The following is a 26,680-nucleotide window of genomic DNA, read 5'->3' as shown; positions in this document are numbered from 1 at the left end:
GCACTGTAGGGATTGTATGGACTTGATGGCTTTCACCCAAGGGCTTTAAACTAAATAAGTGCACAGAGTGTTATTGGCTGTTAACTGGTTAGGAAGTAGTAGTCTCAACATTTTATCATTTACATTAATGATTTGGATGAAAAAAAGCAGTTATATCCAGGCTTGACATCAAGTTAGGAGGCACAGGAAATAGGGGAAATATTTCTTCTGGTGTGGAAATCTAGAAGCAAGGAGACATTGGTCTGAATTTTCACACAGATTAAGCGGCTTACTGCTGTGCATAAATGCTAGCAGAGGTCCAAATCTAGAAGTCCCACTACTGAATCCAGCCTCTGCCATTTTCATAGCAGGTAACATATGAACTAAGAGCAAGATTAGGCCAGCCAGCCCCTCGAATCTGCTCCGTCATTCAATAAGATCTGATTGTGGCCTCAATTCCCCATTCCTCGGTGATCTCTTGTTAGTCAAGAATCTACCTTCCACAACTTTAAAATATTAACTTCTCCTGTCTCCATTGTGCTCTGAGGAAGACTGTTCCAAAAATTCAGGACCCTCAGAGAAAATATTTCTTCGCGTTTCCGTCTTAAAGAGCAGACCCTCCCCTCCCCCCCCCTCCCACATTAAAAAAAAAACTGTGTCCCCTAATTCTAGTCTATCCTTCCAATATCCACTCTTTCAAGTCCTTCAGGATCTTATGTGTTTCAATAAGAGCACCTCTCAACCTTCTAAACTCCAATGTGTTGGCCCAGCCTATCCAATGTTTCCTCGTTAAGATAACCCTCTTTAAGATAACCCTCTCATCCCAGGCATCAGTTGAAGTGAACCTGCTCTGAACTGCTTCTAACGCATTTATATCATTGAATCGTGATATAAAAGATATCATGATTCATTTATGATATCATATCATAAATGATTCATGATTTATTATTCATGATCATAAATCATGACATAAGCCTGAGGGTTATCATTATAGGGTTTTCGGATTTTGCAACTTAACAGTATCACAGTGGGTGCCTGTTAAGTGAGCAGTTTGATTGACAACTCCAAGTGGTTATGGAATAGAAAGGTTTGTTGTCGTAAGAGATTAGTTGGAAAATTTCAATGTCTTGACTGTGTTTTTAATCAAGGACAGTGACTTTTTTATAAAATTTGTGACATTATCAATGGACACATAACTATATTATGTCAGCATGGCAGTTTGTCCATAGTGGATACTAGGTGAGTTTGCACAAAAGGAGCAAAGGGGGTTGGGTGGGGAGCATGTGTTGGCACTAAATTGACATCAGGACTATGAAGGATCATGGGAATGTTGGGGGCCTGGAATGGCTAGGTTAATGGGGGTATGTAGAAGGGCATAGAGTGGCATTGGAGGTGAGATATGGAGTGCTATACAGGAGATGGGTAGAGGGGCATAAGGTGCCATTGGAGCATGAGGGGCCATGGGGGGAGTGCATGAGGTGATGGATGGGGCATGAGGAGCTTGTGGCAGGTAAGGGCTGGTGGGATGTTTTATGATTTGTTCATTTTTTAAATAACAAACAAAACACTGGTGCACAGAGGCAAGCATTCCAGCCAGCCCACCTCCACGCCCGGCAGTCCATCCACACTCGTTCCAACGGCAGCAAGCCCGACTTCTCATGCAGCCCGCATCCCCAGACCGAAAATCCGACATTCCGGGTCTCTTTTCCTCAGGTTGGACTCGTGGAGCCTGGAAATTCCCCATTGCTGTACTCCCAACCGCGGAGCAAAAAATCGGGCTATCATCTTGTGGTAGTAGAGGTATTACGGTACCTGGTAATGCTGGAACACCATTGGTAGAAACTGTATGCTTCCTATTGGTCAAGATGTATGGTAGCTCCGCCCTGCTAGGTGGGGTATAAGAGCCCGTGCCGCCCAGCAGCCTTCATTCTGTACCTGAGCTGCTGGGGGAAACATCTAGCTTATTAAAGCCTTCAGTTGGACTACAACCTCGCTTTAGTGGTCATTGATCGTGCATCACATCTTAAAATTAGAGCTGAGCCATTTATCAGCAAAATCAAGAATCACTTATTACATAGAGGGTAGTTGGAGATCTGGAGCTCTCTCCTCCAAAAGACTGAAACGTTAGGTCAACTGAAATTTTTCAAACCAAGAGTGATAAAAATTTGCTCGAGTATTGGGATGCAACAAAGGTGGATAAATCTAACAGAATGAAGAATAGTTTCAGGAAGCTGAACATAATATCCTTGTTTCCATGAAAGAGAAACCTAAAAATGGCATTTGTGTAATTAATCCAGTTCAGCGAATTTTCTTTTATTTCTGCTAACTCTTTGTAAAAAAAAACCTCTTGTTATTTATGTAATTGGTAACAAGAAAGTTAGCAATGTTTACCGCAGGAAGGCTGCCAAAGCATTGGCTGCCTCAGTCGTGACTTCAAGGCTGCAGCTGGTCATTGCTTCCCGTAATACAACAATCGCTTCATGCCAAATAGTGAAATTCATAAACAGCTTTATTCCTATAGGCTGCCTGTAAAAGATACATTTATAAAACATGATTCGATGTTTTCGCTTACACATTTTAAACAAATTGTAGAAACATCAATAAATGGATAACACAGCAGATACCCTCCCATCAATATAGTTTTTGAAAAACCCTACAGAAAATAGTTTCAATTTCCGATTCATTTTTCCTCATGGAGAACTGTAGGCCCCAATCGTCTTCCATTCTACCTGCGCACATGTCAGATAGAACACAAGAAAGCAAACTCTGCCTGATATGGAATGAACCCATCTCGATTCTGGAATTAAAACCATTAGAGCCTGCAGTTGTGATAATGGCTGTGTGCTGTCTAAAAATATATCAGAGATCTTTACAAGAGCAGCAGAAGAAAAATGTCCACTCTCTTTCTGCCAGTTTTATAGCATTACTGACTAAGATATTCGATAACGTCATTAACAGTTCAGAAAAATTGATGTAGAACTGCCTTCATAGAGATTCCTCCCCCCCCAGCCTTTGAAATCATGTTTGCACCTAAGAGTGTAAGCAGTTCCCAGGCACAAATTTCAGCTCTACCATTTCAGTTCCCCACTTGTACCAGGAAATGTTACAGTGACAGAAGTTATTGTTACTAATCAATTAAATCCTAAAGAATATCTATTGAAATCAATGCACAACCTCGCACTGACCTGGATGGCAACCCAAAGATACACAATAGAGGCAAAATACTAACAGCAGGGTTGTAAGCTCATGCAGCCAGGTTACTGTTTGCAGGTTTTTTGCTACCAGTTTGGCCTGCAGAATTGACTTCAGAGAAATTACAGTAGCCATTTGGGACATACTCAAGTATAATTTTTCCAATGCTGTTGCTACATATGTCAAAGTGGCTATTGGTGCGTTACAGATGGATTGAAATGGAAGTCTGCCAGTTACATCCTAGTTTCTAATGTCATTACCATTGCTCCAGGTGCAGATTTGGATGACTGGAGAGCACAGTGGAGGGAGCACAGAATCCTGTTTTAATTAAACTTAAAGAAATAAGGACAATTAAAGAGAAGCAATACAACAGGGAAACAAAGATTTTGAAAGACGAAGAGAGCCATAAAGGACATCTAAAACCATGAGCAGATTTTGCCAAATTGGAAAGAGACATAAATGAAGTAACAGGAAACCCAAAAGTGTAAGAATGGGGGAGATTTTGCACCCGCGTTCATCGCAGACGTGAATAGCGACGCGGATGTTAAATTCTGCGAGAGCTGAAAACGTCAAACTCGCCGGTGAGATCTCATTTCCAGATTTGCACCGCCAATGATATAACAAGGTTTCCACCCAAGAAGGTCTGAACCCTCATTTCAATCCATTTAATATCATTAGCGGGCTTCCCTGTCAAATTGCCCCCCACATAGGACTCCCCCACTCACCAACGTGGCGTCACGTGGACGAGGTTTACAACAGAGGCAGGGTTCACCAACCAACCTGCCGCATGTTTTTGGGTAGCGGAGGCAGCCCGCCAGCGGGATTTCTGGTCCCGGCGTTGTCAAAGGGGATTTTCTGTTGACTATACCCCTCATCGCTGGGAAACCTGTGCGCCCCACCTCCGGGGAGGGAGAGGGACATGGCTTGGCAGTACCCCTAGCAGTGCCAGGGAGAGGGTGTGGTGCTGGACAATATGGAGAGAAAAGCCTGCTGTGTAGCTGAAGACTTGCACGCTGGTTTTCTCGCCTGGTCCAACACTTAGAACAAAAAATTGAGACTTTTGCTCAATGTGTCTGCAGATAAGCCCACCTCCACACTGTTTCACGGTTGAATTTGCATGCGGTGCTTTTGAGAATGGTGATCTTCCACTCTATCCCTTAGCATTGCAGCTTGCCGTCAAGGAGGTGCAATCAAGCTACTATTATTGCCAATGCATGTGCCAGCTTGAATACTAATTAGTGTTTGCTGTTGCAGCAGATGGCAAAGCATCTCTCTGCTGAACAAGAAAGGCTACTCTTAGCAGCACATTCGAGGAGGTGTTAGCAAAGTGGGGCTCTCAGCCACTGGATTTCATTTCAACATTTGTTTTGCTCTCCTGAAATCTGCTTGTTTGGATTGTTTCTGATTACTGGAATGGAGATCGCATCATGTGGGTTCACATCACTTCTAATGCTGCTGATTAGACAGAAAATTCAGAAGTAAAATGAGTTAAAACATCACTAACAGATGAGTTGAGCTTACTTCCAGCTCTCCCCTCATCCCCACCCCATCTGCCCGTGAATCACAAACTTAAAATTGGGCCCCTTGCTTGTTGTTCGAAGACCTCAACCAACATAGATGCTTACCGTTTTAAAATCTCTCCAAACAATAGTAGACCTTGCTTCTGGACCTCAACATTGTTCACTCTCATAGTCTCCTTCAAGCTACGAACTAAGGATTCAATACCTGTAATTTATATAAATATTATCTATGTTTGTATTAAGAGCTTGGTAGGTTTCACTTGGTCTTGAATCTATGACTTTAACACTGACGATATATTTAGTATTGAATGATCAAAATATCTCCTATAAATTCCAAGAGAACTTCAGGAATCAGAATTTGGTGTTTCATGTATGAGCTAAAAGTGATGAAAGTGAGGCTCATAATCTTGAGAGAAGAAGTTATAGAGCAGGACTGTTACAGTCTGTTGAACAGTTTCACCTGGCCTATGTGCTGTGTCCAATCTCCTGCGGGGAATAACAAAAGGACCATTTCCAATGCTGAGAGGCTCGAAGAGATTGTAGGGAAAGATTCAGGATTTTTATTGTATGCGTAGAACCTATGTGCCCTGATTTTACATCACATTACAGAGTGAGACAAAAGAGGGCCAAGTATCGGCTGCCAGCAACCCAGAGTAACTTAGTGAGCAAATGTACACAGCCTCATGCAGGAAACCGATATGCCTCAAAACAGGTGAAGGACATAACCAGTTTCTATCCTCATGTTTCCAAATAGCTTCTGCTGAATGTGGTCCACACCATGCACCCGGGTGTTTTGACACCCTGTTAGAGGTATACAAGATACTTAATGGAATAGAGAAAGAAAACCCAGTATATAATGATGGCTCTCAGCAGGATTATAAATAGCAAATTTAAGATGTACTGCAGGAATTTGTTTTTTTATGCAGGTGGAGCTGAAATGAGTCACAAGAATCATAGTTAAGAACCAAACACTACGCATTCATTATTCATACAAAATAGGAACAGGAGAAGGCCATTCTACCCCTTCAGCCTGCTACGCCATTCAATAAGAGCACAGCTGATCTATTTGTGTTGAGTTCCACACTCTCCATCTGCCCCCAATAATATGAATATATCTACCTCAGCCTTCACAATATTCAGTGACCCCTCTTCGAACACCTTTTGAGGTAGAAAGTTCCAAAGTCACACAGCTCTCAGAGGAAAGAAATCTCCACATCTCTCTCCAATAAGGGCGACCTTTAATTTTAAAACAGTGCCCCTAGTTCTGGACTCACGCACAAGAGGAAATATCCTTTCAATGTCCCCCTTCTCACAGAATCCCAATAGTGCAGAAGGAGGCCATTCGGCCCACCGAGTCTGCAGTGACCCTCTGAAAGAGCACCCTACCTGGGCCCACGCCCTTACCCTAATCTCAGAAACCCAGTAACCTCATCTAATCTTTGGGCACTAAGGGGCAATTTGGAATGGCCAATCCACCTAACCTGCACATCTTTGAAATGTAGGAGATAAACCAGAGCATCCGGAGGAAACCCATGAGGAGAGCGTACAGACTCCACACAGACAGTCACCCAAGGCCGGAATTGTACCCGGGACAGTGGAAGTGGCTCAGCGAAGGTTCATTAGGATGATCCCAGGTATGGAGGGATTAACTTATAAGCAAAGGTTAAACAGGTTGGGACTCTATTCATTGGAATTTAGAAGAACGAGAGGTGACCTCATTGAAATGTATAGGATTCTTAAGGGGCTTTCAGGGTAAATGCTGAGAGGATGTTTCCCCTCATGGGAGAGTCTAGGATCAGAGGGCAGTCTCAGAATAAAGGGCTGCCAATTTAAGACTGAGATGAGGAGGAATGTCTTCTCTCAGAGAGTTGTGAGTTTGGAACTCCTTGCCCCTCTGTGGAGGCAGAGTTTTTGTGTATATTTAAGGCTGAGATAGATTCCAGATTGGTAAGGGAATCAAGGGTTACGGGGAAAGGGCAGGAAAGAGGAGGTGAGGAACGTTAGATCAGCCATGATCCTACTGAATGGTGGAGCAGCCTTTAGGGGCCAAACGGCCTCCTCCTGTTCCTATTTCTTATGGTAATGATGGAACTGTGTAAAACACCGGTTAGGGCACAGCTGGAGTTTTGAATACAGTTTTGGTCACTACATTACAGGAAGAACATAATTGCTCTGGAGAGAGTACAGAGAAAATTTGCAAGAATGTTGCCAAGATTTGAAAATTGCAGCTATGAGGAGAGATTGGCTAGGCTAGGGTTGTTTTCCTTATAATAGAGGAGGCTAAGAGGTGACCTAATTGAGTTGTGCAAAATTGTGAGAGGCCTAGATAGGGTAGACAGGTAAGACTTGTTTCTCCTAGCTGAGGGGTCAATAACCAGATGTTTAAAATGATTAGCAGAAGGGATTAGAGAGGAGGTGAGGAAAAACCTTTTCACCCAGAGGGTGCTGGGCATGAAGAATTTGCTGCCTAAGTTGGTGGTTGAGACTGAAATCCTCAACTCATTTAAAAGGTACCTCGATCCCCATCTAAAGTGTGGTCACCTGCAAGACTATGGCCTTGGGTGGTAGGTGGAAGGGAGGGAGGAGTTTGGAATGAGGAGGACCTTTTGAACTTGCATGCCTATCTCCAAAATAGAGCAGGCTACATATAGGCTTTTGACAGGAACCAGGCTGCACCCTTTAAAGGCACTCCCTAAAAAGACAACTCTGGAATGGGTTTGGGAATCCCGGAATCGAGACAGACCTGCATTTTTAAAGGGCTCTCAAGTCATCCTAACTCAGTGAAAATCCATGTATTCGGAAAGGATGAAATTAATTGGGCTGAAGAACAATTATCTTCTAGTACAGGTCATATAACTGTAAACAGCATCTCAATTCTCCAATTCTGGCAAACAAGTTACAAACTAAGGTCAATTTGCCTAGTTCTTACATAAGGCCGAGTACAAATTGCAATGTTGGGGAGAGGCAGGGGGGAAAGGGAGGGAGTTCTAGCCATACTTAATGTGATGAAGGTAAAGCATCACTGATAAACATGCAAGGAGAATGAATTCTGTGAACGTTATGCTTAGCTCCCACCCCCAAACAAAAAGTCTCCAGATATAAATCTAATATTACAGTCTATGGTATTCAAATCCATAACTGAATTTCCATGATCATACAGGACTGGAATCATTGAGTATTTTATCAGTTTTATTTCCATATTTATTCTTTAACGTTAAATTGTGCTCTTATTGAGGTATTCATTCGGCTCCCTTTTTAAATCAAAAATGTTTCTCCCTTAATTGGTCACCTCTTAATGGACAGAGAGTTATTGAGCTAAAGTAGTAAAAGATCCTTTTGACACAGCATTATTTGACTTTCTACATTGTGTAGGCTAGTATATACTTGCGTTTACTTTGGCTCAGAGACATCCCTACAAGCAGTCTTTAATCTTACCATAAATGGTGTGGCACTTTGAAAAGAAACGTTTTTCCTCAGTCAGCAGGAGAAGACAACTGTACACCGACCACACTAATATCTCATCCGTACTGCAGAGTCGCTCAAACAGGAATTCTAGAGGTGACAGCAGAATGAGAAAAAAAATCAGTGCAAGTACAACATATTACAGATGCTGTAAATCTGGAATTAGAAACAGAAAATGCTGGAAGTACTCAGTAGATCAGGCATAATTTCTGAAGAGAGAAACAGAAATATCAGCTCTGTCTTTCTCTCTATACATGCTGCCTGGCCTGTATTTACCTGCAGTGCAAGGTTTGATATTCAATCCAGAGGAAAATTACATTTGAGGCTAACTAATTGTGGTGTATGTATTAGGGGTATTAAGGTACCCTGGGATGCCTAAAGGCTATTGGTGGATAGACACTGGATCCCGATTGGATCAGCCGCCTGCTGGCTCCACCCAGTAAGGCGGAGTATAAGAGCCCGGGTTCTCCCAGCAGCCGCATTCTGTAACTGTGCTGCTGGGGAACAAGTCTGCGTAATAAAGCCATCGTTCGACTCCTTCTCATCTCGCCCCGTGAGTGATTGATTGTGCTACACTAAAGATAAGCTTCAATAGCTACCTCGGCATCAGGTGGAGCGTTTTGGTCAGTCCAAATCTCCACTGCAGAGAAAGCAAAAAGGAAGTTCTTTTAACTACCATATACAGGCATCCAGAGATTTCATATAGTGGCCTGTCATTTGAATCCACTAACTTTAGCTTTTATAGTTCTCAGTTACAGTGTCACTTAACACGTTTCACTATTATCTAATAGTTGACATTAACCAAAAACTTACGCCTTGAAATTAGACTTTTCAAATATTCGTGCAAAATCAAAATGGCCCCAATAGAGAACCAGTTTTTAGCAATAAACGTTCGGTCCCTGTAATTATTCAGGGCAGTAAAAGGGTGGACTAGATTTCTGAACCTATCTTCCAGGATACAAGGGTTTCCACAATGTCATGTAGAAATTAGAAGCAAGCTTCTCGGGCTGAGGCCTAACACTTTCGGTGGCGGACATGGTGTGAGTGGTCGCACAACTGGTGGCTCCCGCTAGTGGTGGAATTTTTGGACCTAATACCCGGTTAACGGGTGGATTTTGTGACTGAAAAATGGTGCAGGAGGGGTGGTAGAAGAGTGGCCCACCGGTGGCCTAAAAAAAAGGCAACAGTCGGTGAAAGTTGGAGTGGTGCCTGTGACACAGGTGAAGATGGCAGAGGGTCAGGGACCGATCCTACCCACCAAGTGGTCGACGGAGCAGCTGGTGGGCTTCCTGAATGAGAAGTTCACCCAGCAGAGGAAGGAGAATTTGGAGGACCTGGCCAGGGTGGTGGACCCGATAAAGGCAGGGATCGCCCACATGGAGACGAGATTGGAGGCCCAGGGCCAGGTGACCCAGAAGGTGGAGGAGACGGTGGGGGAGCACGAGGAGCACCTTGCCTCGCTGGCAGTGGAGATGGGGATGATGTGGGACCAACAGAGGCAGCTGCAGGAGAAAATGGAGGACCTGGAAAATCAGTCTCGCAGGCAGAATTTGAGGATCGTGGGTCTGCTGGAGGTCAGTGAGGGAACGGACGCCGGCGGGTATGGGGCTCAGATGTCTGGGAAGCTGCTGGGAGTGGGGGGATTTGCACGACCCTTGGAAGTGGACCGGGCGCACAGGGCGCTAATGAGGAAGCCGCAGGGGAACAAGCTGCCGAGGATGATGGTGGTGCAACTGCACCGCTTCTTGGACAAAGAACGGATTTTGAGGTGGGTGGTAGGGCAGTGAGTTCCGTGTGTACCAGAACCTAGGTACGAAGCCGGCCAAGAGGAGAACGAGCTTCAATAAGGTGAAGGCGGCCCTCTTAAAGTAGGGGGTGAAATTCGGAATGCTGTAACAGGCACGCCTCTGGATGACCTATAAAGGTCGGGAGCTGTATTTCTGGACCCAGGAGGAGGTGATAGATTTAGTCAGGGACAATGAACTGGCAGGAGAAGGAGGACATTGAACTCTGGAGGACTGTTCCTTTGCGGTTTGTTTGGTTTATTTTGGGACTGTTTGGGGCCATTGTTTTGGGTTTGTTTTTTCTAGGTTTTGCACTGAGAGTTTGTTTGAGCAGGGGGGGGGGATCAATGGGGGCTAGGATGCTAGGTGCCATGGGCCAGGGCTACCAGGCTAGCTGGGCGGGCTAGTTCACAGAAGCGCAGTGGTGGGTGAGCAGGTGGTTAGACTGAGGGGGCTTGGGGCTGGGATTGTGTGGTGAGAGGTAGGGGCGGGAGGGGGAGGACTGCTGACAGGGGAGGGGTTTCTAAAAGGTGGTATGTCGAGGGTGTGGGAGGGGGGCTGTTCGGGGTGCCCCCCGACCAGGCTGATGACATGGAACATGCAAGGGTTGAATGCGCCGGTCAAGAGGGCCTGTGTGTTCACACATTTGAAAAGCTTGAAGGCGGATGTGGCTCTGCTGCAGGAGACACTCCTGAAGATGGTGGATCAGGCTAGGGTGAGGAAAGGGTTGGTAGGGCAGGTATTTCACTCGGGGTTAGATTCTAAAACAAGGTGGGGGGGGGGTGGCGATTTTGATCAATAAGCAGGTGGCATTCGAAGTGGGGAGTATGTTGGCTGACTCGCGGGGGGAGAAGATATGTGATGGTGAGTGGGAAATTGGAAGGGTTGACAGTGGTGCTGGTGAATATTTATGCTCAGAACTGGGACGATATAGAGTTTATGAGACGGGAAAGATTCCCAATCTGGACTCACATTGGCTGATTATGGGGGAGAATTTAATACGGTTCTGGATTCATGGCTGGATCGGTCGAGCTCGAGGTCAGGGAGGGTGTCGGTGGCAACGAAGGCGCTAAGGGGGTTTATGGAGCATATGGGGTGGGGTGGATCCGTGGAGGTTTGGGAGGCCGAGAGCGAAGGAATTTTCATTCTTTTCTCATGTGCACAGGGTGAACACCCAAATTGACGTTTTTGTTTTAGATAAGACGTTGCTGGCGGGGGTGGTTGATGTGGAATGCTCACCGATAGTGGTGTCAGATCATGCTCCGCATTGGGTGGAACATAGAACATAGGAAAATACAGCACAGAACAGGCCCTTCGGCCCACGATGTTGTGCCGAACCTTTGTCCTAGATTAATCATAGATTATCATAGAATTTACAGTGCAGAAGGAGGCCATTCGGCCCATCGAATCAGCACCGGCTCCTGAAAGAGCACCCTACCCAAGGTCAACACCTCCACCCCATCCCCACAACCCAGCAACCCCACCCAACACTAAGGGCAATTTTGGACACTAAGGGCAATTTATCACGACCAATCCACCTAACCTGCACATCTTTGGACTGTGGGAGGAAACCGGAGCACCCGGAGGAAACCCACGCACACACAGGGAGGATGTGCAGACTCCGCACAGACAGTGACCCAAGCCGGAATCGAACCTGGGACCCTGGAGTTGTGAAGCAATTGTGCTATCCACAATGCTACCGTGCTGCCCCTTGGACTTGCGGGTGAGTAAGTGGGGAGGGCAGCACCCACAATGGAGGCTAGATGTGGGGTGTTGACGGGTGAGGTGTGTGAATGGGTGAGGGAGGCCATCCGGGGGTCGGTGGAGATAAATGATCCAGGGGAGGTCTCGGCAGCCATGGTATGGGAAGCATTGAAGGCAGTGGTGAGAGGGGAGTTTATATCGATACAGGCACATAAGGAGAAGGCGGAGTGGGTGGAGATGGAAAGGCTAGTGGAGGAGATCTTGCAGGTGGACAGGAGGTACTCGGAATCCCCGGAGGCGGGGCTGTTGCAGGAGCGGCAGAAGCTGCAGATGGAGTTCGGGTTGATATCCATGGGGAAGGCGGTTGGGCAGCTGAGGAGGGCAAGAGAGGCGGTGTATGAATATGATGAGAAGGCAAGCAGGATGTTGCTGCACCAGTTGAGGAAGCAGGAGGCAGGGAGGGAGATCGGGAAAGTGAAGGACAGGGGTGGGGGGGGACCTGGTTTTTATACCCGGTGGGGGTGAATGGGGTGTTTAGGGATTTCTACAGTAGGCTGTATGAGTTGGAATCCCCAACTGGGGTGGAGGGGATGAGGTGGTTTTTAGAAGGGTTGGAGTTCCCGAGGGTTGAAGAGGAGCTGGTGGAGGGCCTGGGGCCCCAATTGAGCTGATAGAAGTGGTGGAGGGGCTGGAGGCGATGCAATTGGGCAAGGCCCCAGGTCCGGACGGCTACCCAGTGGAGTTTTATAAAAAGTGTGTGGGGGTTCTGCGGCCCTTGGTGGTAAAGGAGTGGGGATTGCTTGCCCCGACAAAGTCGCAGGCCTCGATCTCTCTGATCTTAAAGCGGGAATAAGGATCCGGAGCAGTGTGGGTCATATACGCCGATCTCCCTGTTAAATGTGGATGCCACGTTATTGGCCAAGATCATGGCCTCGAGATTTGAGGATTGTGTGCCGGGGGTGATACTGGAGAACCAGACGGGGTTCGTTAAAGGTAGTCATCTGGCTGCGAATTTCAGGAGGTTGCTAAACGTGATAATAATGCCCCCCGAGGGACAAGAGGTGGAGGTGGTGGTCACCATGGACACGGAGAAGGTCTTCGATCGGGTGGCGTGGGACTATTTGTGGGAGGTCATGGGGCACTTAGGTTTGGGCAGGGCTTTGTGGACTGGGTCCGGCTGCTATATCAGACGCCGGTGGCGAGTGTGTGGACGAGCTGGGTGAGTTTGGGTTCTTTTAGGCTGACTGGGGACAAAGCAGGGAGATCCAATTTCTCCACTGCCTTTTGCTTCGACTATAGAACCGTTATCATAGAATTTACAGTGCAGAAGGAGACCATTCGGCCCATCGAGTCTGCACCGGCTCTTGGAAAGAGCACCCTACTCAAGGTCAACACCTCCACCCTATCCCCATAACCCAGCAACCCCACCCAACACTAAGGGCAATTTTGGACACTAAGGTCAATTTATCATGGCCAATCCACCTAACCTGCACATCTTTGGACTGTGGAAGGAAACCGGAGCACCCGGAGGAAACCCACGCACACACGGGGAGGATGTTGGCGATGACGCTGAGTGCGATGAGGGACTGGCAGGGGATAGTCCGGGGGAGGGGGGGGGGCTGGAGCATAGGGTCTCACTTTACGCAGACGACTTTGGGCGGGGGGGGGGGGGGAATCATGGGGATCCTAGAAGAATTCGGCCAGTTTTCGGGGTACAAACTGAATATAGGTAAGAGTGAGGTTTTTCCGATCCAGGCGAGGGAGCATGAGAAGAGATTGGGGGAGATGCCTTTCAAGGCGGTGTGGGGTGGGGGGAGCTTTCGGTATTTGGGTATTCAGGTGGCACAGGGGTGGGAGCATTGCAGCGGCGGCACAAGCTGAATCAGGCTCAGTTGGTGGGGCAGATGAAGGGTGGAGTTTAGAAGGTGGGATGCACCCCCGTTGTTATTGGCGGGGAGGGTTCAGATGGTGAAGATGACGGTACTCCCGCGGTTTTTGTTTGTTTTCCAGAGCCTTCCTATCTTTATCCCCAAGGCGTTTTCCAAGAAAGTGAATGTGGTGATCTCAGGGTTTGTTTGGGCGGGTAAAACGTCGCGGGTGAAGAAGGTGCTGCTGGAGCGGGATCGAGTGGAGGGGGTCTGGCTTTCCGAAATTTATAAATTATTACTGGGCGGCAAACATAGCGATGGTCAGGAAGTGGGTTTTGGGTAGTAGTGGCTGCCCTGAGGGTGTGGGGACAGTGGCGGCAGCACATGGGGCTGGATGGGGCAACGGTGTGTAATCTGTGGTAATCACCGCTTTGTTCCGGGGGGGGGGGGGGGGGGGGGTTGGATGTGGGTTCCGGGGATGGTAACGGGCAGGGCACGAGTGATTAGGGATTTGTTTATTGACGGCAACTTTACGTGTTTGAATGAGTTAGAGAAGGAGTTTGAGCTGTCTGGGGGGAATGGGTTCCGCTACCTGCAGGTGAGGGACTTTGTGCGGAGGAAGGTTAACGGCTTTCCCGCACCTGCCGCCTCAGGGGCTACAGGACAAGGTAGTGTTGAAAACAGGAATGGGGGAGGGGCAGGTATCGGAGATTTCTAAGGAGCTGATGGAATGGGAGGGAGTCCTGATAGAGGAGGTGAAGTGAAAGTGGGAGGAAGAGCTTAGTGGGGAGCTGGAGGCTGGGTTGTGGGAGAATACCCTGAGGCGAGTGAATGCATCCTCATTATGTGCCAGGCTTAGCCTAACACAATTTAAGGTGGTCCACAGGACGTACATGGCTGTGGCCTGGAAGAGCAGGTTCTTTGAAGGTGTGGAGCAGGTGTGGACGGTGTGCAGATGGGCCTGCGAATCATGTCCTGGGCCGGGATTCTTCGACTCCCTGCCGGGTCGGAGAATCCCCGGAGGGAGGCGTGAATCCCGCCACACCACCAGTTGCCGTATTCTCCGGCGGCGGGTCACACCGGTCGGGGGCCGCTGACAGCGCCCCCACTCTCGGCGATTCTCCGAGTCCCGATGGCCCGAGCGGCCGTCCATTTTTGGTCAGTCCCACCGGCGTGAATTACTCACTTCACGCATGGCAGGTTCTGACAGGTGAGTATGGGGGGGGGGGGGGGTGGGGGGGGGGGGCCACGGTGGCCTGGCCCGCGATCAGGGCCCACCAATCTGCGGGCGGGCTTGTTCCATGGGGGCACTTCTTTCTTTCGCGCCGGGCCTCTGTAGGGCTCCGCCATATTGCCCGGGGGCCGCCGCGGAGAAGAGATTACGCCGGCCGGTCTGTGCATGCCCGGAATCACACCGGCCGTTCCGCGCATGTGCGAGATCACGCCGGCTACTCCACACGTGTGAACTCGCGCTAGCCCTTCGGCGGCGGCGCCAACCCCTCCGGAGAAGTCCGCACTTTCGGGGGCTGTTGACGCCGGAGTGGTTGGTGCCGGTTTTCCCGCCGGTGTGGGGACTTAGTTCCCAGAAGGGAGAATCCCACCCCATATGTTTTGGGGAACTTAGAGGATTCTGGCAGGGATTCGCTGATGTCGGAGGTACTGAAGGTACGGGTGGTTCTGAGTGCAGAGGTGGCGATGTTTGGTATGTCAGAAGAACCGGGAGTCCAGGGGGCGGGAGAGGCCAATGTCTTGGCCTTTGTCTGCCCAGAGGTGGGTTTTATTGACATGGAGGGACTCGGAGCCCCCAAAATAGGGGATATGGGTCAGTGACATGGCAGGGTTTCTCCGGCTTGCGAAGATTAAGTTTGCCTGAGGGGACCGATGTTAGAGTTGGCAGCCACTTATCGACTTCTTTGGGAAAAATTAAGCTGTCAGCAGGGGGAGGGGGTGGGGGGAAGCATTGGGGAGTTGTTGATGTAAGCCATGTTGGCTAGGTTTTGTTGTTGGTTGGTTGTGTGTTATTCATTTTGCTATTTTGTTATCTTGTTAAAATCGTTAAAATTATAATATAAATGCCTATAAAAATATATTTTTTAAAAGAAATTAGAAGCAAGACGTCTTTTAAAATTTTCAAGCAAGGTTCCCATCAAAACCAGCAGTACAAGGCCGCAGCTGGGTTAGAACTTAGGAAAATAGAGCAGTAGGCCAATTGTCCCCTCGAGCCTGACCCACCATTCAACTAGATCAGTGCCATTTTTCTGCACTATTTCCAATATCCTTTGATACCAAAGAATAAAGAACAATACAACACAGGAACAGGCCCTTCGGCTCTCCAAGCCTGCGCCAATCATGTGTCCTGTCTAGACCACCCGCCTGTATCCTTCTATACCCTGTCTGTTCATGTGTCTGTCCAGATAAGTCTTAAAGGTTGCTAACGTATCTACTTCAACCTCCTCACTTGGCAGTGCATTCCAGGCCATCACCACCTTCTGTGTAAAAAACTTCCCTCGCACATCTCCACTGAACCTTTCCCGCTTCACCTTGAACTTGGGCCCCCTTGTAATTGTCATTTCCACCCTGGGGAAAAGCCTCCACCCTATCTATACCCCTCATTATTTTATAAACTTCTATCAGATCGCCCCTCCGTCTCCGTCTCTCTAGGGAGAACAATCCAAGTTTATTCAATCACTCCTCATAGCTAATACCCTCCATACGAGGCAACATCATGGTAAACCTTTTCTGTACTCTCTCCAAAGCCTCCACATCCTTGTGGCAGTGTGGTGACCAGAATTGGACACAGTATTCCAAATGTGGCCTAACCAGCGTTCTATATAACTGTAACATAATTTTGAGCTTTTATACTCGATACCCCGTCCTATGAAGGCAAGCATGCCATATACTTTCTTTACCACCATTTCCACCTCTGCTGCCACTTTTAAGGATCTGTGGACCTGCACAGCCACGCTCTCTGTGTCTCTATGCTCCTGATGGTTCTGCCATTTATTTAATAGCTCCCACCTGAATTGGATCTACCAAAATGCATCACCTCGAATTTGTCCAGGTTAAATTCCATCTGCCATTTCTCTGCCCAATTTTGCAGCCTATCTATATCATGTTGTATTCTCTAACAATCTTTATCAATTGTGATAGTGGAGTCGGACACTTTAGGAACTTTCAAGCGGTTATTGGATAGGCACATGGAGCACACCAGAATGACAGGGAGTGGGATAGCTTGATCTTGGTTTCGGACAAAGCTCGGCACAACATCGAGAGCCAAAGGGCCTGTACTGTTCTATGTTCTATGTTCATCACTATCCGCAACTCCTGCAATCTTAGTATCATCCTCAAACTTGCTAATCAGACCCGCTACGTTTTCTTCCAAGTCATTTATATATATTACAAAGAGCAGAGGTCCCAGAACTGATCCCTGCAGACCACCACTAGTTACAGATCTCCATTCGGAAAAACACCCTTCCACTGCTACCCTGTCTTCTATGGCCAAGCTTTAATATGGATAGTTTTAATATCTAGAAATCTACTGATCTCTAACTTGAACATACTCAACGATGGAGCCTCGGAGTGAAAAAATTACTCCTCATCTCAGTCTTAAATTCCCAACTCTTATTCTGAGACTGTGTCCCCTGGTTCTTGACACCCCAGTCAGGGGAAACATCCTTCCTGCATCTGGTTTGACAAAAAGTCATCCAGACTGGAAACAGTAGCTCAATTCTCTCTCCACAGATTCTGTCAGACCTGCTGAGATTTTCCAATTTCTTCCTACATCCACCCTATCAGGCCCTGCAAGAATTTTGCATACTTCAATGAGATCACTTCTTATTCTTCTAAACTCTAGAGCATATAGGCTCAGTCTCCTCAATCTCTCCACAGAGGACAGTGCCGACATCTCAAGGACAGTGCTGTCATCTCAGGGATCAATCTGGTGAATCTTTGATGCGCTCCTTCTCTGGCAAACAAGTCCTTCCTTAGGTAAGGAGATCAAAACTGTACACAATATTCCAGATACAGTACTCAAATCTTGCAATAAAACACTCAAGTCTCTTTGCACATCAACACTACCCAATCTCTCATAATTTAAGAAGTACTCCGCATTTCTGTTTTTCCAACCAAAGTGGATAACTTCACATCTTTCCACATTAAATGCCATCTACCATGTTGCTGCTCACTCACTTTCCTGTCTTAAACCCCTCGTAGCCTCTTTGCAACCTCCAGAAGAACTTGTGCCCCAGGAAACCAGGAGATCACAACAGAGGAAGCTTAAACTTTACTTACATGAGCATTCCAGGTCCCACAAGGAAAATGAAAAAAAAAACCCAGCATGCATCGATTGCGAAAGGTTCCTGTCAACTTTTATTGATTGGCATCGAGCAGGTGCAAAGCCTGGCAGGCCAGTTCTCAGAAACTCCAGGACAGCTAAGTGAACTGGGTGATTCTAACCATCCCTGTCCCACAACACCAGTTTTCAACTGAACAGGCAGTGTTAAAAGCAAATTACTGCGGATGCTGGAATCTGAAACTGAAAGAGAAAATACTGGAAAATCTCAGCAGGTGTGGCAGCATCTGTAGGGAGAGAAAAGAGCTAACGTTTCGAGTCCAGATGGCCCTTTGTCAAAGCTGGGGTTAAAATCTGCTGTGTCTGAAATTTCCCTTCATGTTCTATTTAGGACTGAAAATAAATAATTAATTTCTCTATCTTAGCAAATAAAGGAACCCATTATGTTAGTAAGGAGTGGGTTCGTGCAGGAAAAGAAGGCAAGGACAAGGATCATGATTGTAACTTTACCTAAGCGAATGGATTTTGAGTGAGTTAAAATCAGAACTTCTTAAGAATTCTGGCACAGTGAATGAACATGGGTCACTGAGTTTGGGTGAAATGTACAAGCTGGATCTGTTATGAAATAGGATATGAACAGCAGAAGTCAGACAAGCTGTAGTTTGGGGGTAAAATGGTAGCAGCCAAACAGAGCATTAGAATAGTCATACTTGCAGACGACAAACACAACCAAGGGTGTCAGCAGCAAATAGGCACACAATGGCGCAGAGACGAGATATCGAGATACATCACTTCTAAATATGCAACCATCTTTCACAATGAAACAGACAGGAAATACATCCTGGTTAAAAAAAAAGTACCTGGAATATCTGCATATACTACTGCAGGAGCGTATTGCACTGGAGAGTGGACCAGTATGGAAGTCATACATTGCACACTTGCAATCTGTAGTGTTTCATCTCTGCTGAGCAACAACTGAAAGAAAACAGAATAAAATCTGATTTTAACTATTGTTTCATTTGCCAGTGTTGTTACTCCTTGCTATATCAATGATATACAATTCCTGATACTTGTCATAATACACACCAGTATATCATGGTGCAGACACACACACTGATGGACACACAGCAAGACCAATCAACACACACAACACTGCAGCCAATCACCAGTTGAGCACACTCACTATGAAGACAGAGGGAATCAGGGACGAAATTCTCCCCCAACGGCGCGATGTCCGCAGACTGGCGCCAAAAATGGCGCCAATCAGACGGGCATCGCGCCGGCCCAAAGGTGCGGAATGCTCCGCATCTTTGGGGGCCGAGCCCCAACATTGAGGGGCTAGGCCGACGCCGGAGGGATTTCCGCCCCGCCAGCTGGCGGAAATAGCGTTTGTTGCCCCGCCAGCTGGCGGAAATGGCGTTTGTTGCCCCGCCAGCTGGCACGGAAATGCGGCGCATGCGCGGGAGCGTCAGCGGCCGCCGACAGTTTCCCACGCATGCGCAGTGGGGAGAGTCACTTCCTCCTCCGCCATGGTGGAGACCGTGGCGGAGGCGGAAGGGAAAGAGTGCCCACACGGCACAGGCCCGCCCGCGGATCGGTGGGCCCCGATCGCGGGCCAGGCCACCGTGGGGGAACCCCCCGGGGTCAGATCGCCCCGCCCCCCCCCCCCCCCAGGACCCCGGAGCCCGCCCACGCCGCCTGGTCCCGCCGGTAAATACCAGCTTTGATTTACGCCGGCGGGACAGGCAATTTCTGGGCGGGACTTGGGCCCATTCGGGCCGGAGAATTGAGCGGGGGGTCCCGCCAACCGGCGCGGCCCGATTTCCACCCCCCGCCCAATCTCCGGTACCGGAGACTTCGGCGGGGGCGGGGGCGGGATTCACTGCGGCCAACGGCCATTCTCCGACCCGGCGGGGGGTCGGAGAATGACGCCCATGAGTTCCCGCTCATTCGGGATGCAGCCTCTCAGAAGGACAGAGCTTACAGCTTACAGCACAGATCTTCACCATGTGCTGAGTGCATAGGTCTTTAGTTTAACCTAACATCGTGTTAACCCACAGTGAAAGTATGTTCAACAGTTTCTAACTTAATAAAATAGTCTTGCACTATTTTAAGTGTTGGTGGCCTGTATGTGTTCCACGGATCCAGGGCACCCAACACATCATGGTACCAGTAGTTGAGAGATGTTAGAACTTCTTAGACCTACCTGCAAGTGATCTGCCTTCCACCAGCATACAGCCATCCTGCAAAATGGACAGCGTCCGCCCGCCGCCGCCGCTCCGCATCACCGGTAACCTAGGGGCCAACTGGAAGATATTCAAACAACCCTTCCAGCTCTACCTCGAAGCCACAGACCAGGAAGCTGCCTCAGACACCAGGAAGATCACTCTCTTCCTATCCACGGCCGGGGAACATGCCATCCACATTTTCAACAATCTCACCTTGCTGATGGTGAAGATAAATCAAAATTCAAGACGGTCCTCCTTAAGTTTGACAGTCACTGCGACATCGAGGTGAATGAAAGTTTCGAGTGCTATGTATTCCAACAGTGTTTGCAGGGTAAGGATGAACCTTTCCAGTCCTTTCTCACCCACCTCCGCATCCTTTCGCAGTCCTGTAATTACGGGCCCACCTCCGACTCCATGTTACGCGACCAGATCGTTTTTGGTGTTCAGTTGGACCCCCTACGCCAGCAGCTCCTCAAGGTAAAGCAGCTCACCCTAGCGACTGCCATTGAGACCTGCGTGCTACACGAACACGCCACTAGTCGGTATTCCCACATCCAAGCGGCTGAAACGGCGAAGCAAGGTCCCCACGAGGCAGAACGGGTCCAAGCAATCGAGCAACTCCAGGGCCTCAGCCTGGATGAGGGCGGCCATTTCGCGCGCTTTTCGCGGACTCCCGCGCTTATGCGCACCGAACGAGGGGATGGCGACGTCGACGAACGTACTGCGCAGGCGTGCACCACGTACGACCGCACTGAGCATGCGCGGTGGCGCAGCAAACGTACTGATGCTACAATGTGCGGCAACTGTGGCTCCGCCCACTTAAAGCGGCAATGTCCTGCTAAATCCTGACGATGCCTGCGATGTGGCAAACCTGGCCACTATGCTGCTTTATGCAGATCAGATCAGCCTGCCAACTCTCGTCGCTCCAGCCAGCCCCGCAGGAATGTCCGGGCCATTCAACCCATGGACCTGCTACCCGATATTGACACCGAGGACCCGAAGGCGCCTTTTCGAGTCGGTATCATTACAAAAAACAGGGTGTCCCCGAAGCAAAGAATCCAGCCCCTATCGGTATACAGCATCGATCCGGACGATGAGTGGTGTGCCACCCTTACGGTCAACCGGTCCCAAATACGATTCCGCATGGACACCGCCAATCTCATTGTGCGGTTTGACCTCCAAAGCCTTCGTGTCGAACCAGCCATCCTGCCATCAGCCTGCCAGCTATTAGATTATAATGGCAATGCCATTGCTGCCAGCGGCTCATGCCAACTTGAAGTGACGCAAAGCCATCCATCCCTTTGAAATCGTGGGCTCCTCGAAAGCCTCCCTGCTTGGCGCGCAGGCATGCAAGCTGTTGAACCTAGTTCAGAGAGTTCACTCTCTCTCTCCTGCTCACGCGTCTGCCTTTCAGGACACTGACTTCAGGGCGCAATGCGACGCCATTATCAACCAGTACCACGACATCTTCGAGGGCATGGGCACACTCCCGTACACCTACAAGGTTTTATTAAAACCGAATGCCACGCCTGTGGTGCACGCACCTCGCAGGGTCCCAGCACCCCTTAAGGACCGCCTCAAGCAGCAGCTGCAGGACCTCCAGAACCAAGGCGTGATTTCCAAAGTGACAGAACCGACCGACTGGGTCAGTTCAATGGTATGTGTAAAAAAGCCTTCCGGCGAATTGAGAATTTGCATTGATCCCAAGGATCTAAATCGCAATATTATGAGAGAGCACTATCCAATTCCCAAGCGCGAAGAGCTCACATGTGAGATGGCTCGCGCCAAGCTCTTTACCAAACTTGACGCCTCGAAAGGATTCTGGCAAATCCAGCTCGATAAATCCGGCAGGAAACTCTGCACATTTAACACCCCCTTTGGAAGATATTGTTACAACAAGATGCCGTTTGGGATCATCTCTGCATCAGAACTGTTCCATAGGATTATGGAACAAATGATGGAAGGTATTGAAGGTGTTCGTGTCTATGTTGATGACATAATCATTTGGTCCACCACCCCGCAGGAGCATGTTAGTCGCCTCCAGCGCGTATTCAGACATATACATGAGCATGGCCTCCACCTCAACAGGGCCAAATGCTCTTTTGGTCAAACAGAACTTAAGTTCCTCGGGGACCACATCTCCCAATTGGGTGTGCAGCCGGATGCGGACAAGGTAGCTGCCATCACAGCTATGAAAACACCAGAGGACAAGAAGGCGTCCTCCGATTTCTGGGCATGGTCAATTATTTATGGAAATTCATCCCTAACCTCGCCTCTCATACCACGGCTCTCAGGAACCTGGTCAGGAAGACGACAGACTTCCAATGGCTCCCTGCCCACGAGCGCGAATGGCGAGAACTCAAGGCAAAACTGACCACGGCCCTGGTCTTAGCTTTCTTTGATCCAGCAAAGGAGACCAAAATTTCAACCGATGCCAGTCAATCCGGCATTGGGGCAATGCTCCTTCAACGTGATGAGGCCTCATCATGGGCCCCCGTTGCATATGCGTCACATGGGATGACCCCCACGGAGCAGCGCTACGCGCAGATAGAAAAGGAGTGTCTCGGCCTTCTGACCGGTGTTGTTAAGTTTCACGATTGTGTCTACGGACTTCCTCAATTCACCGTCGAGACCGACCATCGCCCGCTGGTCAATATAATACAAAAAGACATGAACGACATGACGCCTCGCCTCCAGCGCATTCTTCTCAAGCTCCGGCAATACGACTTCCAGCTGGTATACACCCCAAGCAAGGACTTCATCATTGTTGACGCTCTGTCCAGGGCAGTCAAAACTCCATGTGACCCAGCGGGATTTGTCTGCCAGGTTGACGCCCATGTGGCATTCGCGGCCTCCAATCTCTCTGCCTCGGATGAACGCCTCGTCCAAATTCGCCGCGAGACGGCGGCTCACCCCTTGCTACAGCGTGTCATGCGCCACCTAACGGATGGGTGGCTCAAGGGCCAATGCCCTCAATTCTATAATGTCAGAGATGATCTATGCGGGATGACCGCATAGTCATCCCGCATAGCATGCGCCAGCTTGTCCTGGAACAACTACACGAGGGCCACCTTGGCGTGGAAAAGTGCCACCGAGGGCCCGAGAGGCAGTGTACTGGCCCGGCATTAATGAGGACATAGCCAACACAGTGCTCAACTGCCCCACTTGTCAGCGCTTCCAGCCGGCCCAACCACGTGAGACCTTGCAGCCCCATGAGTTGGTCACGTCACCATGGACCAAGGTGGGCATCGACCTGTTCCACGCGCTGGGTAGAGACTATGTCCTGATCGTGGACCACTTTTCGAATTACCCAGAGGTGATACGGTTGCGTGACCTCACCTCATCTGCAGTCATTCGTGCATGTAAAGAAAACTTTGCTCGACACGGCATCCCGTTCACGGTTATGTCGGACAATGGCACCTGCTTCGCCAGCCAAGAATGGTCCAGCTTTGCCAGGCAGTACAGTTTTGCCCATGTGATGTCCAGTCCCTTGTACCCCCAATCCAACGGCAAAGCAGAGAAGGGAGTACATATCGTCAAACGGCTCCTATGCAAGGCTGCCGATGCTGGGTCTGATTTCTACCTTGCCTTGCTGGCCTATCGTTCCACCCCACTGTCCACTGGCCTGTCGCCAGCCCAGTTACTCATGAGTCGCACCCTGAGGACGATGGTGCTGTCCATCCATGTCCCAGACCTAGACCACGTTCCGGTCCTTCGCCGGATGCAGCTGTCTCGTGCACTGCACAAGGCTGCTCAGGACTCCCGTGCAGCTGATCTCCCTGCTCTGGCTCCAGATGACAATGTCCGCGTCCATCTTCCGGATGGTGGCTGATCTACAACCGCTGTTGTCCTTTGGCAGGTGGCACCCCGCTCGTTCCTGGTTCGTCTACCGGATGGCTCTATTCTGCGCCGCAATCGATGTGCCCTTCGTCTCGTTCCACACTCGCCACGTGATCCTCCAGTGTCGCCTACCCTCCTGCTGACCCTGCCACGGACTTTGCAGAGCTCCCTGTCACTCTGCTTCCCCCTGACTTTGACGCAGTCCAACCCGCTCCTGAACCGGCGGCTCTCGACCCACCCTTGAGGCGGTCAACCAGAATTCGTCGCCCACCTCAGAGACTAGATTTATGAACTTTTCAAATTTATGGACTCTCTGAATTGTTTCGTTGCTTTGTTTGATCATTTCCCTGGTTTGTATATAGTGTTGATCTCGTTACTCTTGTTGCATACTGCTTCTCTGCACCAGGCTCCTTCCCATGTAAATAGCTTAGTTCTCATGTACGTAGTCCTGTAAATATGTCTTCGCACCCCACACGTAGTGAGGAACATTCTCACCACACATTATTTATTGCCACACACGTACATTTTTTTATAAAAGGGGGATGTCATAATATACACCAGTATATCATGGTGCAGACACACACACTGATGGACACACAGCAAGACCAATCAACACACACAACACCGCAGCCAATCACCAGTTAGAGCACACTCACAGAGGGCATCAGCGTTCCTGCTCATTCGGGATGCAGCCTCTCAGAAGGACAGAGCTTACAGCTTACAGCACAGATCTTCACCATGTGCTGAGTGCATAGACTGGTTAGGACAGGCATAGGTTTAATCTAACATTGTGTTAACCCACAGTGAAAGTATGTTCAACAGTTTCTAACTTAATAAAATAGTGTTGTACTATTTTAAGTGTTGGTGGCCTGCAAGTGTCTGTCAATTTGACTAAATGTTGCAGTTGCTGCAGGATTGCCCTTTGGACCTACTACAAAGACAAAGGGGCCAAGAGAAAATGAAGAGCAAAGAAAAAAATAGCAAAGTGCGAAAGTCAAATCAGCCAACAGCAGGAAATGTTAAATGTTTGCTCATAGTCATCTGTGAATATAACATTTGAATGTATTTTAAGAGGCTCCAAAATACCAAAGTATTTGTACTTCACAGCCGGTGTCTTGCAATCATCTCAGATTAGTAGACAGGAAGACAATTAGGGAAGATGCATCTTTTGGGAACAATGCTAATTCAAGTTTGCTTAAATAACTTAAACGTTCACAACAGCTATGTGATGTTACTAAAAACCCTGAACAGACAGGATTCAAAGTGATATGGCTGGGCCGCAAGCATGAGTCTGAAATTAGCATGCATGGGTGAACACTGATGGATTGGGTACCAATGTGCTGTGGGCAGCGATAGCGCAGTTAAAATAATAGCAATAAGTTTACTGCCTTGATTCCAGTTGATGCAATTTTCCTTCTTATACATTAATAGAAATCAGACAGGAGTCGCATCAATCCATACAAATGACAAATGTTGACTCAAAAGCATCATTAAAACTTGGTGATATAGGTTGTGAAGAGGGTGGTGCTGTCTAGTTTTTTTAAAATATGGTTCTGCTAGTAATCTTTGCTTTTGAAATAGGTTTTTATAAGACATGATTGCAAGTAATATTTATAAAATATACTAACAATTCAGAAAGATATAAATGCTTTATTCATTTGAGCTTAAGAATAGTTAATAAGAAGAATTTTTCATGTTATTTATTGCATATGGCTTCAAGATCAATTCTATCAAGCCAGGGTGCACAGGGATAATTAAATGGCCATTTTAAAGCCATATATTCTGTCCCCATATTTATAAGGAACTTCTTCATCTCTCAATATAATATTCATATTCAAATACCATTCTGCATTATCCAAAAAGCAATGCATGTAAATAAAAGTGCATGTTGCATTGTGTGTATTTTACCTTTGTTTTGTGGATCTTGGTTATGTTTTATGTTTTTTGGCTCACTTTCAGCAACGTTCACTGACAATATGTGTCGATATTGATTTGTTCCAGTTTTATTTTCCTCTGATGTGAGATTCAACTAAAATTATCTGGAGAGCTACGTTGATGGCAAAATAGATTGGGGCGCAGTGTCAACTGGGCCTGGGAGACCTCGCCAGGGTGCCGTTTAATACTGGTTTCCACAAACGTGGACCTGGGGAGCGGGGGGGGGGGGATCTCCCAGGCCATTAGAGTCCCCTGGATGGTCGGGGCAGGGTGGTACCTTGGCACTCCCTCTGCACCTGGGCCAGCCTGGCAGTGCCATCCTGGCACCACCTACCATCGGCCAACTAAAAATCAGAATGTTGGGCAGCCAATTTTAAAGGCTGATTTCCCAGAGTTAGGAATTCTTCCGTCTCTGTGCACCCAACCTGGAGGCACAAATCTGGAGCAAAGACTTGCTTGAAGATCACAAATAGAAGAGTGGCATTCTGGGTGGACAAGGCTTCCTACTGAGGACCCTTCTCATACTTTTCTGCAGCAGCTTAAGGCTGCTCTACTTGACCTCATTTCCTCCTCAATTCCAACATGCAAAGCAAGGAAGACTGCTAGCAAGATGCCCCAAACTCAGCTCTCTTTCTCCTGGTGACTCTTTTAAGATGTCCGATGGAGTAGTACACCATTCAACCTTTTTGGTTAAATCCTGGAGATTATCCATGGAAAAATGTTGATAAAATGTTGGTGAAGCCCAATTGACAAAGTGTTCAAGAAAGTCGCCCAGGTGTTCCAAAGGCCCTCCTCAAATGCAGTCAATCTCAATCAACAAGTCAACACTGACAATTGAATATATTTTTAATTAGTGCTTGAAATTCTCAGCAAAGCC

The 26,680-nt window shown here is 48.3% G+C and overlaps 1 protein-coding gene across 1 annotated transcript in view; it reads right to left on the bottom strand.

Annotated features, from left to right (window-relative positions):
* Window positions 1-26,680, bottom strand: part of LOC140404121 (meiosis inhibitor protein 1-like) — a 221,306-nt gene that overhangs the window by 33,968 nt on the left and 160,658 nt on the right. The window contains exons 9-12 of the mRNA XM_072492540.1: window positions 18,661-18,775; window positions 8,127-8,243; window positions 4,797-4,896; window positions 2,371-2,505 (exon numbers count right to left, since the gene is read on the bottom strand). Coding sequence (XP_072348641.1) covers window positions 2,371-2,505; window positions 4,797-4,896; window positions 8,127-8,243; window positions 18,661-18,775 — 467 coding nt within the window. The remainder of the gene's footprint in view (window positions 1-2,370; window positions 2,506-4,796; window positions 4,897-8,126; window positions 8,244-18,660; window positions 18,776-26,680) is intronic.

This window comes from Scyliorhinus torazame, chromosome 29, assembly GCF_047496885.1.
Source record: "Scyliorhinus torazame isolate Kashiwa2021f chromosome 29, sScyTor2.1, whole genome shotgun sequence".
Classification (NCBI taxonomy): Eukaryota; Metazoa; Chordata; class Chondrichthyes; order Carcharhiniformes; family Scyliorhinidae; genus Scyliorhinus; species Scyliorhinus torazame.
This window is presented reverse-complemented; position numbering and strand designations above follow the sequence as displayed.